The sequence below is a fragment of the Lagopus leucura genome, unplaced genomic scaffold (genome assembly GCF_019238085.1).
Source record: "Lagopus leucura isolate 7727_CA_CO unplaced genomic scaffold, USGS_WTPT01 Super-Scaffold_100157, whole genome shotgun sequence".
Lineage (NCBI taxonomy): Eukaryota > Metazoa > Chordata > Aves > Galliformes > Phasianidae > Lagopus > Lagopus leucura.
Genome location: NW_024962334.1, coordinates 48,818,054 through 48,836,793, shown reverse-complemented (window position 1 = coordinate 48,836,793; position 18,740 = coordinate 48,818,054). Strand labels below are relative to the sequence as shown.

At 43.7% G+C, this 18,740-nt stretch overlaps 1 protein-coding gene across 31 annotated transcripts in view; it reads right to left on the bottom strand.

Moving 5' to 3' along the window:
• The window catches only part of OBSCN (obscurin, cytoskeletal calmodulin and titin-interacting RhoGEF), a 176,423-nt gene that overhangs the window by 83,918 nt on the left and 73,765 nt on the right, over positions 1 to 18,740 (bottom strand). For 11 of the 31 annotated variants that reach the window (XM_042888385.1, XM_042888386.1, XM_042888391.1 and 8 more), the window contains 17 exons: positions 17,932 to 18,198; positions 17,071 to 17,334; positions 16,049 to 16,315; positions 15,432 to 15,695; positions 14,291 to 14,557; positions 12,964 to 13,230; positions 11,650 to 11,913; positions 10,669 to 10,935; positions 9,560 to 9,823; positions 6,400 to 6,663; positions 5,792 to 6,055; positions 5,227 to 5,490; positions 4,211 to 4,474; positions 3,760 to 4,023; positions 2,170 to 2,436; positions 1,571 to 1,834; positions 759 to 1,025 (listed from right to left, as the gene is read on the bottom strand). In XM_042888385.1, the coding sequence (XP_042744319.1) occupies positions 759 to 1,025; positions 1,571 to 1,834; positions 2,170 to 2,436; positions 3,760 to 4,023; positions 4,211 to 4,474; positions 5,227 to 5,490; positions 5,792 to 6,055; positions 6,400 to 6,663; positions 9,560 to 9,823; positions 10,669 to 10,935; positions 11,650 to 11,913; positions 12,964 to 13,230; positions 14,291 to 14,557; positions 15,432 to 15,695; positions 16,049 to 16,315; positions 17,071 to 17,334; positions 17,932 to 18,198 (4,509 nt within the window). The remainder of the gene's footprint in view (positions 1 to 758; positions 1,026 to 1,570; positions 1,835 to 2,169; positions 2,437 to 3,759; positions 4,024 to 4,210; positions 4,475 to 5,226; positions 5,491 to 5,791; positions 6,056 to 6,399; positions 6,664 to 9,559; positions 9,824 to 10,668; positions 10,936 to 11,649; positions 11,914 to 12,963; positions 13,231 to 14,290; positions 14,558 to 15,431; positions 15,696 to 16,048; positions 16,316 to 17,070; positions 17,335 to 17,931; positions 18,199 to 18,740) is intronic. The other 20 variants (XM_042888397.1, XM_042888400.1, XM_042888404.1 and 17 more) reach the window with 10 other exon arrangements.

Here is an 18,740-nt window from a genome sequence, read left to right as displayed (position 1 = left end):
ACTAGGGCTGCTTCAGCCAATGACCACCAGGACACAGCAGGACTTGCTCCCTCTACTTGGACCCTGGTTCCTCAAAGAAAGTCTGGAAGTTTGCAATATTGAGCTAACAGTATTCCTCCCTCCCCATGCATGCCCTATATACTTCCACCAATGTTTAGAAGACCAAGACAGCATTCAAAACATGAGCAGCAGCAGTATGGTAAGAGCTGGCAATGAAGTGATAAATGGAGTGGAAAACACAGTTTCAGGCAACGGCAGACAGGACTGGTGAAAACATGTGGATGCAATTGGTTGCACTCGTGGGTTGTATCCAGAAAGTCTCCAGTAATAACACAGTACAGTCATGTATTACAGAAAACCTTCATCTCCCAGCTGTTGTATTTGTAATCATCCCAATCAGGCATTACACTCAATTATGCATCTCTCATGCCTAATGAAGCAGTCAGCAATCCCAAACAATCAATCTGCCTAATTTATTTCCTGTTATCCATTTCCTGAATAACCATATGCAGCCAAACGTTCTGTGCTCATAGGGCAGGAGAGCTCATCACACTTTGACATCATGACAACATTAAATTGCTTTGATGCTGATTAACCACTCCAGATGCTGCAAGCAGAACCTCTTTGTCCTGACCACGTTTCAGACTGAGGGAGAAAACAGACTGGCAGAGAGTAAAACGAACCAATATCTGTAGAGATACTAAAAGGTGCTCCTTTCACTTCATCTCTATTGAGCCAAGGGTCAGTACTCTGCCTACCATGTACAGTTACTGCAGCTGTTGTCTGCTGATGTCCGGAGTCGCAGGTGTACTTTCCTGAATCATCCAATCCTAAGTCATAAATGACCAACTCTGCAGAGGAGCCCTGCTGCTTCATCTCGTATTTCAAGCCAGGGTAGAGAGTAACATCTCCTTTCCTCCACTCTACTGGAGCCTTGGGTTTGGTAAGCTCACACTTCAGGGTCACTGACCCACCTTCTTCTGCCTCAGTATTCTGAAGCTCTTGTTTGAAAAGTGCTGGTAGGGCTATAAAATAGAAATACAGATTGCAACATGCTGCAGCTGGGGTTTGGGAAAGAGAAAGCAGGAAGAAAATGGAAATGCCAAGAGAGCTTATTTGCAGATGGCTCTAAATCTCAATGCTCTCAATTCAAAGTACAGAGCTGTTTCCCCAGAGAGATAATAGGAAGATCTGCAGGACAAGAATAAATCAGTTTCAAGAAGTTACACTTGCCACAAAGGTTATTCTATCTCCATCCAATCTAAGACTGAAAAATAGCAGAATATTTCCCCCACTGCTGAAGAGATATTCCAAGAGATCAGCAAGGTTTGTAAGCATTCGGATCCCCTCTCAGGGCAGAACACTTGCAGGAGAGATTACAATTGCCCTGACAGTAAGAGACTGAGACTGCATTTCGTTCTGCATCACATATCCCATTTTCTACCTGATCACTCTATCAGGCTGTAAAGGCCATGCTATTCCACACACTTTCCTTACGAGTCACAGCCATGTCTTCTCTGTAGGTGACAATGAAACAAGCAAAATACAAAATACAGCTTGTTTGTTTTACCATTGACTGTCAAAGTGGCCGTTGTCTGCTGATCTCCACACACACACGTATAATCTCCAGCATCCCCCTCATCCAACTCATGGATAATCAGCTTTGCAACAGCACCATCTTGACTCATTTTGTACTTTTTGCTTGCTTTGAGCATCTCCTGCCCTTTCTTCCACTCCACCGCAGCAGGTTTGGTCAGCTCACACTGCAGAGTAACTGTCCCACGTTCTACAGCTTCTAGGTCCTTCAGGTCAGTCTTGAATTCTGGAGGCAGTGCTGAAGAGTAAAAGAATTACCATATAGAGGCTGAATATTCATTAAAAAATCAGCTAGTTGAAGTCCAGTAGGAAAGGATTCATGATACAGGTCAGTGGAATGCAATGGAAACATCTTCCTTGGACACTGCATCAGGGCAAGGAAAGTGAGAGAACCAGCAGAGTTGAGGAGGATAGATACTAACAAGCACTGTTCTTCCCATATCTAAGAGTAGGAAGAAGCATATAAGCTACCCCCAATGGAAAAAAAAAAAAGCCCAAGCAAGCAGGAGACTACAACAATAGAGACATGAGCAGGTTAAGGAGTGGAGAACCTCAGTCCCAAGGATTATTTACCATGCACTGTTAAGGCAGCCGTGGTGGTCTTGTTTCCACAAACACAGGTATAATCTCCAGTGTCATTCAAGTCTAAATTGTGAACTACCAGCTCCACAACACAGCCTTCCTGGCTCATGCTGTACTTGCTGCCTGGGGTGAGGATGCGATGGCCCTTCTTCCACTGAACAGGGGCAGAAGCCTTGCTGATCTGACAGTGCAAAGTGGCCATTCCACCTTCTACTGCTTCCTTGCTGCTCATCTCTTCTTGGAAAAATGGAGGCACAGCTGAAGGACGCAGGTAAAATGTATTACAAACTGAGGATATCTCCTGCAGTGGGTGGGAGTGGGAAGTGATGGGGTACGATTGTGAAGGTTACGGAAGGGCAGAGCATTAGCAGCAAAGAGAGGAAAGAGAAACACAGACATCCTAGTGGGAATACACGCATTTAATTCTTTGGGGTTTATGTTGGCTTCCTACTAGCATAATTGCACTGTAGCCAAGAGATGTATCCCTGCTTTCTCTCAGATTCCTTATAAGAAGAACCAAGAGCAGCACCTTTGAGCTCCCTAGCTCGTGCATGTGATAACATCTTCCACAAAGACCATCTTTTCCTAGTTATAGTGCAGCCCTGTTGGGCTCCGAGTGTTGGCACAACTCCTTCCTCAACATCACTCCTTGTTCCTTGAGGTGTCTTTGAAAAGACACAGCCGGGGCTCACAGATGCCTCATGACCCCAGAGAAAATGTCCAGATGCTGAATCACAAGCCTGTATTCCCTTCTCAGAACACACTTTCCCTGCTTGCTTAATTCTAGAACCCAGTGCAAGTTGTGTCCTCAAAATAAATGTGATGAACTTCATGTATGTCCCTCTAACTAGGTGAGATGACAGGATATTCCACCCATTCCACAAGGTTGGATATCTCAGATCTCAGACTTCACGACTCACTCAAGGTGGTGGAGCTAATTAAAATACCCAGGCTAGAAGCCTTGATTTGGCACACTTCTCAACTGCGGCAGTGTTAAGCTGAAACATCCGTTTTGGTTGCACAGCAACTGGTTCTTGCACCTAGAGATGCAAAATGACCAGAGGAGGTCACAAAGGATTCATCCTTTCCTGCCTAGGAGATTGGACTTCCAGGGCAAACCAATCTTTTTGCAGTAGGATGGTAGCTATGGGCACAAAGAGCAACATAAACATCACTCAACACGGTAGAAATAACATGGCCACGTTCAGAATATGGCTTACTGTAGCCTACAATCAAATGGCACAGATTGAGAATGCCAGAAGGAAGAGGCAAAGAACAAGCAGAATTGTGCTTTAGGAAGGAAGAAAGGGCAGGAAAGGAAAGATAAAAGAGCAGTGGATTTATGTGCTATGAAAGGAGAGTCAGAAGGGAAAGATGAGAGGATGGCAGGTTTGTGTTTGAGGAAAGGAAAAAATAAAAGGATGGAGAAGAATATAGTGTGGTGTTTCAAAGACAGGAAATACTGTTTCAAACAAACAGAAAGGGCAGTTAATAAGGCTGAGCAAACAGACGTGGGGAAGTGAACACCTGCTAGCAGAGGAAAGGCATGTCTAGTTAGGAGAGAGGTCAGATCAGTTTTACCCTGTACTGTTAAGACAGCAGTAGTCCGGTGCTCTCCACACACACAGCTGTAGATTCCTGCATCGTCCTCAGCCACCCCACGAATCACCAGCTCTGCCTTGGGCCCCTCCTGCCTCATCTGGTATCTCCCACTCTTTTTAAGAACCCTCTGGTCCTTCTGCCACTCCACCGGAGCGGCCTTGGTGAGCTCGCAGTGCAGGCTGACATCTCTGCCTTCTTCTGCTTCCTCATTCTTTAGCTCTTCCTTAAAGAGTGGTGGCAGAGCTGAAGGACACAACGCAGACAAATGGTCACTAGAAAACCAGAATTCCAATCCTAACTTCTTTATCCTGCTCAGGATTATTCCCCCTTATGCCTCCCCTTTCCAACCCATTCTTTTGATAGCCTAGACCACAACCACTGATCCAGAGTTCTACCTAGAACTCTATTAATTTTAATAAAGACTTTTTACCATGAACTGTTAAGGTTGCTGTTGTCTTCTGGTCACCACAAACACAAGTGTAATCTCCAGCATCTGTTACATCTAGGTCACGAATGACCAACTCTGCAGCGGTGCCAGGCTGGCTCATTTGATATTTTTCACTCATTTTGAGCACTTTGGACCCTATTTTCCACTGCACTGGAGCTGCTTTGCTTAATTCACAACGCAGAGAGACTGATGCTCCTTCCATGACTTCTTCATTTTTCAGCTCTTCCTTGAAAACCGCTGGCAGGGCTGGGAATGGAAAGCCAACAGACAGTGCATTTAAACTAAGACCTTTGCACTCGTGACTGGCATCACTATCAATTTAAGTTAAAGTACAGCCCAAGTCAGAAAATCCAGATGTTGGGGTTTCCACTATGACAATGTGGAAAATGAGATCCACCAATGACAGTAAGAAGTGCTGAGCTGAAAGGTCAAAGTACTACAAGCTGGATAGATGCAAGATGCAACTTAGAGAATGTATCACAGGGTTGCCCTGCAAAACATCTCAGCCTAACAAGAGCATTTCATAGAATATCCCAAGCTGGAAGGGACCCATGAGGATCAGAGTCCAACTCCTGGCAGTTGGGCTGAGTTCTCAAAATGGAGCCACAATCCATCAAAATAGGGCCATAAGTCCTCAAAATGGGGTTCTGAGCCCTCAAAATGCCCCAATATCTCACGCCATGCCCTGATACACCCTGCCATGCCCCAGTACATCCTGCGACGCCCTCCAAACTCGCTGGCAGTATACGCTTAAATTTACAACGCAGTCATTTGTCTGCATGACAAAAACAGCTATTTCCTTGGCTCCCTGTTCAGGAAAATCAACCACACACACACACACACAAAAAAAAAAAAGGCCAGAACATAAAGTTGTCCTTTTCTGAACACAGAAATTAATTCCTAGGGAAAATCCAAAAGCTGATAGGTGAATGTTTCACACCGCAGCAGAACACTGCAGAGAACCAGAGAGTGGACAGCCAACTGCAAAGTGATTTTACCATTCACTGTCAGAGAGGCAGTGGTGTGTTGGTCTCCACACACACAGGTGTAATCTCCTGCATCCTGCAGATCTAGCTCACGGATTTCCAGCTCCGCAAGGACGTCATCCTGCCGCATGATGTATTTTTCACTTGCTCTGAGGATTTTGTTTCCTTTCTTCCATGAGACAGGTGAAGCCTTGGTCAGCTCACAGCGCAGAGTAACTGTCTGGCTTTCCATGGCCTGCAGGTTCTTCAGCTCCTCTTTGAAAAGTGCAGGCAAGGCTGAAGGTCGTGAAATAGACAGAGGACATTAAAAAATGACACGTCACACAGGAGATGATGGATGAGGACATAAAGAAACAGAGGACATTTCAGTGGAGAAAGGGTTGCAATTTCCTTGCAATCCTAAGGCACAGGAAAAAACAAATAGGCATAGGCACAAAAGTAGCCCGGGTGCAACCAGAGCTTGAAGGCAGCTTACAGTTTTATCTAAATCCAGCTGCAGGTGAACACACAACAAAAAGTGAGGAGCTAGGTGAAAAAATGCACAGTGATACAGACACGTAGCTATGGTTTTTTTTACCATTCACTATCAAGGCAGCTGTTGTCTCCCGTTCTCCACACACACATGTGTATTCTCCAGCATCTTTCAGCTCGGTGTCGTGGATGAGCAGCTTCACGACGGTGCCCTCCTGTCTCATTTTGTACTTGTCGCTGGCTTGGAGCAAAGTGCTTCCCTTTCTCCACTCTACCTGAGCAACCTTGGTCAGCTCACAGCACAGGGTGGCCGTTTGCCCTTCTGTTACTTCCTCGCCCTTCAGGCTTTCCTTGATGTGTGCAGGCAGTGCTGAGGATGCAATGGATAGAGGGTTAAACGGAGCTGCAAACAGCCTCTGGATGAAAGGCAGAGCTGGGGGAAGGAAAGGCTGGAGCAAGAGTGGGGAGACATCCTAGGGTCTGTTCTCACATCTACGTATTTCATAAAGCCCTAAGGCCACTTTCCATTAGGGATTAGGGGTGTAGGTTTTCCCCTCAGATAAAAGAAACGCAAATTAATTACTACATCCATGATGCGCAACGTCAAACTCAAAGTATGCAGAGACAACAATAAACATGGGGAAAAAAAACAACCAAAAAGAATCAAAACCATGAGCTTGATGATGAGGTCATCTAGATGAAAAACGTGATTACCGTGCACTGCTAACGAAGCTGTGGACTGCTCGTCCCCACACACACAGGTGTAATCACCAGCATCGCTCTCATCTAGGTTATAGATCACCAGTTCTGCGGTGGCATCCTTCTGCCTCATTTTGTATTTCTCACTAGACTTGAGCACTGCGTGCCCCTTTTTCCATTCCACTGGTGCAGCCTTGGTCAGCTCACAGCGCAGAGTGACCACGTCACCCTCCACGGCCTCCTTGTCTCTTAACTCTTCTTTGAAGAGAGCAGGAAGGGCTGAGAAACAAAGAGCAAACATTTTCACGACATGCAATTTTTGGCCACCAAAAAGATTAACGTGATGTTCACCACTATCTATCCGTGCCTCGTTAATGACACAAACAGCAGGAATAGAAAGACTTCACACACGGCCAAAACTATAACTTCCTCACTGTACTTCAGCCTGGAATATTGGTACAGAAGGTTACACTGTCATCAGGAAAAAAAGAAGTTCAAGAAAAGATTTATGCATTAAAGGTGCCTAGCTCAAGAGTTAGAATGAATGCAAAAAGCTGATGGGTAAAATAGGCAGGCATCTTGAAAGTGCCTGTGTAATAACAGAAAGGAGAAAGAAGTCCAATGTCTCCATTGTGGACTCTTATAAGACTATCATATCAGGGGGTTCAGGAGTGTCCTAACACCCTTTGGAACAACAAATAGAATAATTGAGCGTAACACTGAGTGGCAATGCAGATACCTTGGGAGCAGTAGGATGGGACAGTGTCTGCTCAGTCTTTGGAATGAGGTGGAGACCTCTTTTGGTTGTAGAATATGCATGAAAGAGTTGAAGAGGAAGATCTCCGAGCCCTGACTTTGACCAGCAAGAAATAAATATATGAGAATACAGATGTGGAGAATAACTGGGCAGTTACCCATTATGAAGCAGAGGAGCTCATGGGTCTTAGGTCAGGCAAGGTGAAAAGGAAAATGTGTGGGAAACAATGAAAGCTTCAATTCTTTTAGAATTGTTAAATGCAACCAAGTAAAAGCAATCTTAATTACATGATTTAAGACAGAAGAAAGCTTCTCAAAGAAGCTATATTAAGGGCATAATTACACAGACTGTCCCGCTACAAGGACTGCAGGGAATAGTCTGCCTAAATAAAAAGTTCCTCATTGCCCTGAAATTCAGAGAGCCATAAAACATAGAATCATTGAATCACAGAATGCCCTGGGTTGAGAAGGACCATAATGATCTTAGATCAGCGTGAAAGAAATACTAGAGAACAGAGAGGCAAAGTCAGAAAGGTCAGGTTCTCTGTGCATCTCAGCAGGGTCAGGGCAGTTCCCAAATTCTGGACTCGGGAACTTCGTAGGCAAAGAGACCAACCAGAAAGAGGAGCTGGAAAACAATCTACAATGAGGCTTTGACATCAAATGTCTCCAGACACAGCTGTGTGCTCCGTGCAGTTGTACCCAGCAACTGGGTGATGACCTCTGCTCACAGTTCAACCTGTGGCTCTTCATTGAATATTAGTCAGAATATTAGTATGTAAATTCAAGAAAATCTGGCCAGCTTGAACTAGAAGGAAAAGAAATAATGTAATGACATTCAGTAAGCTGATCAGAAGGAAGGAAAACAACAAAGAAGGGGTTGGCCGACCTCTGTCAGGAATCTACGTTGATAGTTGGTGGCGTATAGAAAAATGAAGTGTTCAAATTCCTTTTTTTTTTTTTTTTTAATAATATTTAATGATAGATAAGAGAAAACAGAAACTCTGAAGCCAACGATACAGATTAGTCTTACTAACTTTGCAGGGGAACTCAAGCTGGGAGAGAAACTGAAAACTGAAAGCACTTTGTGAACTGGATTAGGATCTTGAAGAAACAGAGGTAAGAAAAAAATAGGCTGCACTCCGGTAAGAGCAAGTGCAAAATATGTTTGTAAGCCATCAACCACACAAATACAAGATAGGAAATAATAGAAATAACAGGCAGCAGATATTCAGAGAGAGGTTTGGGATTATGGGAGATCACAGTTCAAATGCAAGTCAAGAAATGCAATTCTGATACAAAGACAGCAATAAACATGATAGGATGTATAAAGTGGAGTGTCACTGCAAGATACAGGACATGTGAATCAAGACACTTCCACTCTGTTCCAGCCTGGAAGGCCTCACATGGAGCACTTTGGTCCATTTTTGGCTACTGTGCTTCTAGTAGGACGTGGATTAGCTGAAGGCATTCCAGAAAGCAATGGAGATGAGCTGAAGTCTACAAAACATGATCTAGGTACAAAGTGTGAAAGAAATGAAGCTGCTTAATCCAGAAAAGAGACTAGAGATGGAAACGTGATAGAAGTCCTGAAATCTTTGAAGCAGTTTTACAGATAAGATTTCTTCCTCTCCCCAGTGTATGGAACAAGAAGAAAGGATCTTAGTTATCTTAAGAAAGGTTTCTGTTGGCCTTAGGAAGAACTTTCCAGCAGTAAAGACAGACAGGCAGTGGGTTGGGTATCCAGGGGAACTGCAGATTCTTCACCATCAGAGGTTTTTAAGTATAGGTTATACAGGGATGAGGAATTGGGACTACATGACTGTAGAGGCCCTTTCCAATTCTATTTCCCACAGTTCAAGGAGGTTCAAGATGGAACCTATCTTTGTGCTGTACATAAACATCAAAATGGCAACACAAAGATATCAGCTCGCTGGCTTGCTGTGTGAGAAAGATGGCTGAAACTACTTCCTCCTGTCCTGCATTAATAGTGGAAATCGTGTTCTCCTCTACTCCGAATAAAGTTTGAAGAAGTATTTCACTGAGGACTATGAAGAAGTCTCATACTGCACAATGCTGAGTATTCTGCAATACCAGAATACAAATCTACACAATCCTTGATCAAAGTTATACTAAAAAGTTGCACTGAGATCAAGTTTTGTCTGTACCATTCATACCAATCTGTCACATCCTAACCTGACTTGAAATCTAAGTTTGCTCTTTTCCAGAATGCACATGCCCAAGTCAGAGGTGTGAAACGTAAGCGTGTGGAATCAGTGTGGTACAAAGCAACACAGTCATGAACCAATGGGAGAAGGGAGAGAAAACTTGGGAACAACATTAATGTAATCAATAGAACTAGAATTCTAGCTAGAACTGGATAAAAATAACGTGTTGTTATTGGTGTCTTTTCTTTTACCGTGCACTGTCAGCACTGCAGTAGTCTTCTTGTCCCCGCACACACAGGTATACTCCCCAGCATCCTTGACTTCCAAAGCATGGATCAGGAGTTGTGCTGTGGAACCTTCCTGCCTCATAGAGTATTTTTCACTCGATTTGAGCACTTTGTGCTTCTTTTTCCACTCCACGGGGACGGCCCTAGATAGCTCGCACTGCAGCGTGGCTGTTCCGCCTTCTGTGGCTTCCACGTTCTTCATCTCTTCCTTGAAATGTGCAGGCAAGGCTGAGGAGTTCAAAATGAGGAGAATATATGACAATGTCATATAGTTCATATAGGAGAGTCATTAAGTTACCACTTGTTTGTGGTCTGTGGACCACGTATGACAAGGAAAGCCTTCCCTAATCCAGGTAGCATTGATAATCACTCTGAGAATCATCTGGTATTGACTTTGGAAAGTCTTGTTCGTAAGGCAGAGTTTTTTTATGGCATGGTAGGTGGCATGAAATGGAGAACCACACCAGATATCTCCTAAGATTCTGCAAGACTGAATCCTGCCTCACTTTGGGCACTGCCTACCACAGTGGAAAATAAAGCCAATTTAAGCCATGTAAGACCCACTGTAACTCTGATATTACTGGAAAAGCTCATACATTAAGTTATGTCTGAGGCATCAACCTCACTTTTCCATGAGTTTTATGTTCTGGTAGTGAAATTACTCTTTCCTTAGACTGTGAAATTATTCTCAAAGAATGTTAAAACACCACACTGGTTATCAAAACTCATCACCTCAGTTTTGGGACCGTAACATCTTTACAATCAGCTTCATAATAATAAATGTGATTTCCCTTTGTTAGCAACTACTTGGGAACACGAACATCAAAAAGAACTGGCTTGGAACCAAGATGAATAACTGAAATTTTTGCAGTAAACATCTGACCTACGCCTGGCATTCACCAGTGCCTTGGGACTTTATGCACAAGTTCAGCCACATGTAGCTAAATTCATCTGAAATGAGGCTGCAATTTCAATAATACTGTTTTTTTTTGTTTGTTTGTTTGTTTGTTTGCTTGTTTTTTTAATCTGTTTGGAAATAATCTACTTTATTGGGTATAAGATTTTATTTTTACCATTCACTTTTAGAGCAGCTGTGGTTTTCTGTTCTCCATAACAGCATGTGTAATCTCCAGCATCTGCCAGATCTAAATCACGGATCACCAGCTCTGCAGTTGTGCCCTTGCATGTGGTGGTGACCTTGTCACTTGGCTCCAGGACTCTGTCTCCTTTCCTCCATTCCACAGAAGCTGCAGGCTTGCTTAGCTCACAGCAGAAAGTGGCCGTGCCATTTTCTGTGGCTTCCACGTTCTTCAACTCCTTTTTAAAATGTGGAGGGAGGGCTGAAGATCACAGGTGAAAAGAGAGCACTTTGAAATTGAGGAAACACCGTATCTTGACTGCTCCGCTGCCTCAAAACCCCTCGACCTCAAAAAGTTTTCATTAACACTTAGTTCATGACAGACAAACAACCTTAGGGGCATCTCAGCCTTACTCACTGCAGCATGAATGGGAAATCAGGATTGCAAAACTGTGATTTCAGTACTGGAATGTAAATTTTAAAGGCATTTTAAGATGCAAGCAGCAGAAAGTTGATGGCAGGCTTTAAAAGAACTTGCACAGCTCTCTCTTGAGATTAGATGAACAATTAGCTGGAGCCCCATTACTTAAAATTCCAGGCTGCAATGCATAATTCTCACCTGTCTTTCTCAACTGTTAACCTAACAGAGCACTTTCCAACTATATCTAAGAAAAAGAGGTGAAAAGTCAGTGGTAAATGATACGCCTAGAAATTAACTAACGAAAAGTGATATTTACTACTTCATCAAGATCTTCAGTATCTGTTTCCAAACTGCATTAATGTGAAAGAACAGGAGCAGAAAAGGCTGTAAGATGCTACGTATCATTCCCAAGCGAAGGACTTCCAATAAAAGAGTGTGGTAGACACATTTATCATAAAAATCTAAAGTAATAGATGGAATCGATGCCAATTTGTGATCCTGCATGAAAGCACAGATGGCAGTGCAGAAATTCCCTACTAAATGTACGTATTTTACCGTGCACTGTCAGAGATGCTGTAGTTGTCTTGTCTCCACACACACACGTGTAATCTCCAGCATCTTGTTCCTCCAGGCTTTGGATTGTCAGCTCAGCAATGGTATCCTTTAGCCTCAATTTGTACTTATCACTGGGCTTGAGCAACTCCTGTCCTTTCCTCCACTCCACCGGAGTGGATTTAGTCAGTTCACACTGCAGAACTGCTGTCCCACTTTCTGTGGCTTCCACATTGACGAGTTCTTTTTTGAAAAGCGCAGGCAAAGCTAAGGGATGTAACATAAACAGAGTACATCAAACCATGAATGGGACCTTGGAATGTGTAACTGTGGCACTGAGGGACGTTTTAGTGGGCATGATGGGGATGGGTAGGGGTTCGACACTGGATATCCTAGAGATCTTTTTTAACTCCAGTGATACTATGGATATAGAAGGTCCTGTGCACCATTAGGCCATGGTTTTCTGCAAGTTGCCTTGTGTGGTGTCACCAATTGCACAAGGAAGTACCAGCCCAGAGGAAGGAAAGGACACAAATACCTTTAACTGGAAGAAATAAAAGGAAATAAAAGCATGCAGAGAAATCAGAGAGATGTTTGTCTCCAGTTTTGCTCTTGCTCTTAAAATCATCTCACCCTTCAGATACACCTCAAATCAAGTGTTCCTTTAATCTACTGGAACTGTGGTGAACTGTTGGAAGGGCATCCAAAGTTTTTTGCTAATTGCCACAGCAGAGGCAGGAACAAATTTTGGCTCACTTCTCCCAAATCAGGACCTTCAAAGTAATGGTTTGTTGCTGGGTTGTTGGCTGTGGGATTTTTTGAAGTACAGTTTCAATGGTACAATACATCACAGTGCTGCAAAAGAGTCATTCGCTCCCATATTGAAAAAACCTCTTGCTAGCTGAGCTCAGCATTCTTAATGAACTTTCCTTTAAGTTTAGCAATGGCATCCAGAGACATCAGAGAGATACAGAGGACAAACCCTCTGAGAACAAGCTTGTAGCTGGAGGCCTAGATGTTTCGGAGCCTATCAACTGCTCTTTGCACCCTGAAAGCATTCAGAAGGCTCTAGGGAATGAAACCATCACAAGCCCATGCTGCCATTAGGTGATCTGTTTCACCCTGACACTGGGAGACTGGATGAAATACCAGCAAACCAGGTGGGACGAGCTTGTCTTTGAGGACCCTTCCAACACAAGACATTCTAAACCACGAAAAGGCTGCAGAATCACAACATCAAAACCAGTGAGGAGACCTCCCAGAGAAAGAGTGTATCTCTGAGATGCAGCTATAATAAAGGAGAACAGGTTTTTTTACCATGCACTGTCAAGACAGCTGAGGTCTTCTGATCTCCACACACACAAGTGTATTCTCCGGTATCCTCTACCTCCAGGTCTCGGATCAGCAGCTCTGCAGAGGTTCCTTCTTGTCTCATCCTATACTTATCACTGGATTTGAGCATCTTATTTCCTTTTTTCCACTCCACTGGGACTCCGACCTTGCTCAGCTCACAGCGCAGTGTGGCGGCTCCGCCATCGGTGGCCTCTCTGTTCTTCAAACCCTCCTTGAAAAAGGCAGGTAAAGCTGAGGGACAGCAACACGAGCAGTGAGGTGTGAGCTCCAAGGAGTTCAAATTAAACAGCGATATTTAATTTCCTTTTTCCTTCTTATCTTGAATGGATTTATCAATACAAAGAACATAAATTGTCAATATTCTCCATGAATAAGTGTGAGGAGCAAAATGCCATCACCAGGAAAGGATCCAATGATTGCTGTAACCCAGAGGTGTTTCACTCAGAAAAACAAATCCATACTGACAGAAGTAGAAGGCCTTTTTTTTTTTTCCCCCTGTGAAATTTCCTCTAAAACCAATTAAATTGAATGTCTGGCAAGAAAAAAAAGGGTTTCTCACACAAATTTTTAAACCATGATGGAAGTAGGATGTTTGTTAAGTTTGAACATTAAGCAAATGGAAAGGAAGTCTACATTAAAAAAAGAATGAAACACTGAGTTTCATTCTAGAAGTCGATTTGAAGTGAAATTGCTCATTTCAATACATGATGGGGAAAACAAGCAACAAGCATTTTCACTTCCACTGGCATGTTCTTTCAAACATGTCAGTCACAAGAAAAATTACTGGGGATAATAATCACTTAGCCAGTTTGCATTTGCTTTGCACGGAAGAGTGACAGAACACAGCGATCACTGGTCTGTATGTATTAAACTACTTCAGTATCCCAGGAAAATAGAGTGGGAATAAGATTTCAGGGAATACCCTAACCAGTCTGAGTTTGATGAAACCTTGAACACACCAAGTCGTGGTCCTTTTTTTTGGAACTCAACGTTATTGAGCACAATGGGGATTCTGAGTTCTGATTTGGAAGAGGGAAAACCAAGATATCAATCCTCAGCAAATGGGTAGCAGCAATCCTGGTTGCCTGTCTTCTCCCCAAGCTCATACCCTGACACCCCTCCCATGCCATTCAGAGCCATGTTGGTGCCAACAGAAACACATCACTGACACCATGGAGCTGAGGATGAAGGCCTGGCAGAGGAAGGATGTGGCAGGGTAACGAGGTGTCTGTCGTCCATGTGGACAGAGAAAACACAGTAGTTAATTGTAGCATTTGTCTTGATTCTTTACCATGCACTGTTAAAACAGCCATAGTCTGCTGGTCTCCGCACACACAGGAGTAGTTTCCAGCATCTGTCATGTCTAGATTTTGGATTAAAAGCTCTGCAATGATGCCTTCCCGTTTCATCTTATACTTGTCGCTTGACTTGAGGGTCTTGAGTCCCTTTTTCCACTCCACATTAGCAGCAGCCTTGTTCAGCTCACAGCGCAGACAGACGCTTTTACCTTCTGTAGCTTCTTCATTGCTCAATTCTTTGGTGAAAAGAGTGGGTAGGACTGCAGAGCAAACGGAATACGGACATGGCATCAAAGCTGAGAAAGGCTGACCCACAGTCTACTTGCTCTCTTCCTTCATCTCCCTGAAACTGCATGCCACAAGGCTTTCCCCACACTCCAGGATTATGCTCATACTTCAGTTTACCTTTTTTGTCTTGTTTGCATGCTTTAAAAGTTTAAAGCAAGCTTTTTTTCTATCTACTAACTTAGCTAACAAGTCATCTACACTTTATTTTACAGATCATAAAATTAAAAGCCATATTTTCAGTAGGACACCCAGAGCAGCTTGTTTGCCTTGAACAAAACAACACTTCTACAGAAGTACCTGAGCTGTGGCACTGTCTGTAATTTAATAAATGGATCCCCTAAGCCAAAACCTTGCAAAAGTGCTGTTGGCTTTCTGCAGATACAGCAAACGTTTGGTGAGAATTAAAACAAAACTGCTGAACAAAAAAGGGGGCTGGGAACAGTAGGAGAGTGAAAAAAAGAGTATTTCTTCATTAAGATACTCCTTAGCATCATACTTTAATGAAAACTCTTTCTACTTAGGAGAAAGAGATGTAGCAGCCTAGGAAACTAAGAATAGATATTAATCCCACTTCTAGGACAATCCCTATGAGAAAAAAATCTAAACAGCAGCTGCACTGGATCAGGAATTGTGTTGAAGTACTCTGCACTTCAGAGGTCCTTCAAAAGAGGGGAACAGGTGAGAGGAGAGAGAGAGAGGGAGGGAGTGGTGGAGCATAGAGGGAGGAGAAAAACAGGAAAGAAAAATCTATCAGCAAGGGTGGGAATGGGAAAGTGTGGAGAGGTCAGATGCAGTGGGAGAAAACGAGAAGGAGTTCAGAAACGTGTGCTGAGAATTTCTTTTTACCATTTACTGTCAACGTGGCTGTAGTCTGTTGATTTCCACACACACAGCTGTAATCACCAGCATCTGCCGAATCCAAATCCTGGATCACCAGCTCTGCAAAGGGGCCTTCCTGCTCTATTTTGTATTTCTCACTTGGTTTGAGGACTTTATTCCCCTTTCTCCACTCAACAGGAGCCGATTTGCTCAGCTTGCAGTGCAAAGTGACTGCCTGGCCCTCTGTAGCTTCCTTGTCCACCATTTCTTCTTGGAAGAGGATAGGCAAGGCTGAAGGATGCAATACCAATAGAGATGGAATCAGAAATGTCATGAAATTACCTGGACCTTTCAATGAATTACTGGACTGCAGTGTATACATTTAACCCAAGGTACTACTGCTAAGTTATATGAGGGGGGAAGACCTTCTGGAGCAGAGAGAAACAAATTAGAAAGAGCAATACAGAACACTGCTGAGCTGTCTCAAAGGAAAACAAAAACAAGGGAATACTCTCTAGCAGGATGACTGGCTCCACAGAGCTGACAACATGAAACCTCTACAAACTCGTACAAGCATCAGACAATCAGAGAATGCTGCCAAACACGCTAAGCTTTTGGTTTAACAGGACAGGTAGAATGTTTACCATTCACTCTCAAAGCAGCTGTGGTCTTCTGGTCTCCGCACACACAGGTGTAACTCCCAGCATCAGTCAAGTCCAGGTCTTGGATGACCAGCTCAGCAAAGCGCCCTTCCCGTCTCATTTTGTATTTGCCATTTGGCATCAGTGCTTTCCCGTCCTTCCTCCACTCAACCGTGCTGACTGCCTTGCTCAGCTCGCACTGCAGTGTGGCCGTTCCACTCTCTGTACCTTCCTCGTTCTTTAGCTCTTTCTTGAAGTGGACTGGCAGGGCTGAGAGATGCAGAATGAACAAGGGGTTGCAACCCAATGCCTCTCTGATCAGAGTCTGCATTGTGATTTATAAAGGACTCCCCAGACCTTATTCCAACACCCTCATCCTTAACCACATCCATCTTTTTTTTGTGGTTCATAACAACATTCTCTAGCAAATAGCTCTGCTGCAATCAGAGATTTGATCAAGAACACGCACACAAACAACAATCTCATCCAGACTGGAGGTAAAGAATCCTCCTGAACAGTAAATCCCAAGGTATCTTTTTCCATACTAATTTAGGAAGGCACACATGTACATTAGTGTCATTCACTTGAGAAAGGTCTCTGAGAAGACATTACTGAAACACACGTGCAACACTGAGAGTGATGAAATCTGGTTGTGGATGAAGACTGGGGAAAGGAGTGACACAGCAATGTGAAAGAATGGAAGGATGAAAAGAGCGGAGGCAGGACATAAAGGCTGGGGTTGACACAGGACATAAAGGCAGGTGTTGAGAGGGAATACATAGGAAGGAAGAAGGAAGGGATAGACAGAAATATTACAGAATTGCATGAATTATTTCTGACATTTTATCATTCACTGATAAGGCTGCCGTGTTTTTTGGCTTCCCATTACGCATGTACATGTGGAAGGATGAGAAGAGTAGACAGAGGACATAAAGGTAGGAGTTGAGAGGGAACATATAGAAAGGAAGAGAGAAGAGATGGACAGAAATATTGCAGAATGTCATGAGTTATTTCTGACTTTTTACCATTCACTGATAAGGTTGCTGTGGTTTTTTGGCTTCCCGCTACACATGTGTAGTCTCCAGCATCCTTGGTCTCCAGGTCATGGATCAGTAGCTCAGCCACCGTGCCCTCTTGTCTCATCCTGTACTTGTTACTTGGCCTGAGAACAGTGTGCCCCTTCCTCCACTCTACGGGGGCCTCTCTGCTCAGCTGGCAGTGCAGGGTGGCTGTCCCACCTTCCAGAGCCTCCAGACTCTTAAGCTCTTCTTCAATGAGCACGGAGATGGCTGAGGAATGAAGCATTCTCATTTTACTTTAGGGACATCGTTAACAACTGGTTACATCTTTATGAGACTCAAAAGACTAAACCAAATTCTCTTGGCATAGCTAATGGGCTCTGACTTACCTTCACTTCCAGGATTCTACTTGCACACCATGAGTTTATAGGGAATTAAAACCAAAATGACTATTTTTCAATAATTAGAACATCAAAGTAATCATCCCTTTGCTGCCCAAATGCTGTTGGTCACGGGCATGTGAAAAAAATTTTCAGTAAGTAAAGAAAAGCATATTCTTTAATAGAACACATTTATCACCTTCTTACCTCCCAGCTTAGAACTCAGGTAAATGTCAATGTCCTGAGCAGAAAGCACAACAGTTATTTCAGAGGTGAGGAAAAATATGTTTACATCAGGTCAGGGTTAATTGATTGATACGTTTTAGTATGAAGTTGTTGTCCTAGAACACAGGCAACCTAATGGACACAGCCACAGCTGCCTTTCCTTTGGACTGATCCCTTTTTTTCTGAGCACCCAGTGTAAATATGCAGCAGGACCATGGCAAGAACAATAACAAGTGCTCACAAGCAGGTGTCTCATTCCTACCATGGACTTTGACTTGGGCTGTTGTCTGCTGGTCTCCAGTGTCACAGGTGTATCTTCCCGCATCTTCTGGCTCTGCATTATGAATCACCAGCTCTGCCATTGTCCCCTTCTGCTTCATTTCATATTTGGCACTTGCCTGGAGCGTGGCTTCTCCCTTTTTCCACACCACAGTGGCATCTGCTTTTGTGAGTTCACAGTGCAGAGAGACAGATTTCCCCTCTTCCGTTTCTGTGTTCTCCAGGGTTTGTTTAAAAAGGACTGGCACAGCTAGGATACAGAAATAGGGATCAGCTCCCACTGTACAGCATGGTAGTTCATAGACATAAATCATAATGTCAGAGAATGGTTTGGGTTGGAAGGAACCTTTAAGACCACCCTTTAAGATCAAATCCCTGCTATAGGCAGGGACACCTCCCTCTAGACCAGGCTGCTCACAGCCCCATCCAGCCCGACCCTGAAAGCTTCCTGAGATGGGGCAACTTGTTCCATGTCTCACCTCTCTCACATAAAGGATTTCTTCCTAACATCTATCCTCTTCCAGTTTAAAGCCATTTCTCCTTGCTGATAGCATCTGAGAGCCTTTAAAGAGGATGTCTGGGGAATTTGGGGGAATCTAAACATCAACCAGTTTGCCACCTGCAGTTTGCCAGGTACTGGACTTGACTGCATGGTGCTCCTTCCTGCTCTCCCATGTTAAATTTTCATGCCTGTGCTCCCATGCTCTTGATCTCCAAGTCCAGTCTTACAGCTGTGTACAACAGCAAACCAATCAGCACACAGAGCACAGGAAGCAAATCTTCCGTGCTAAT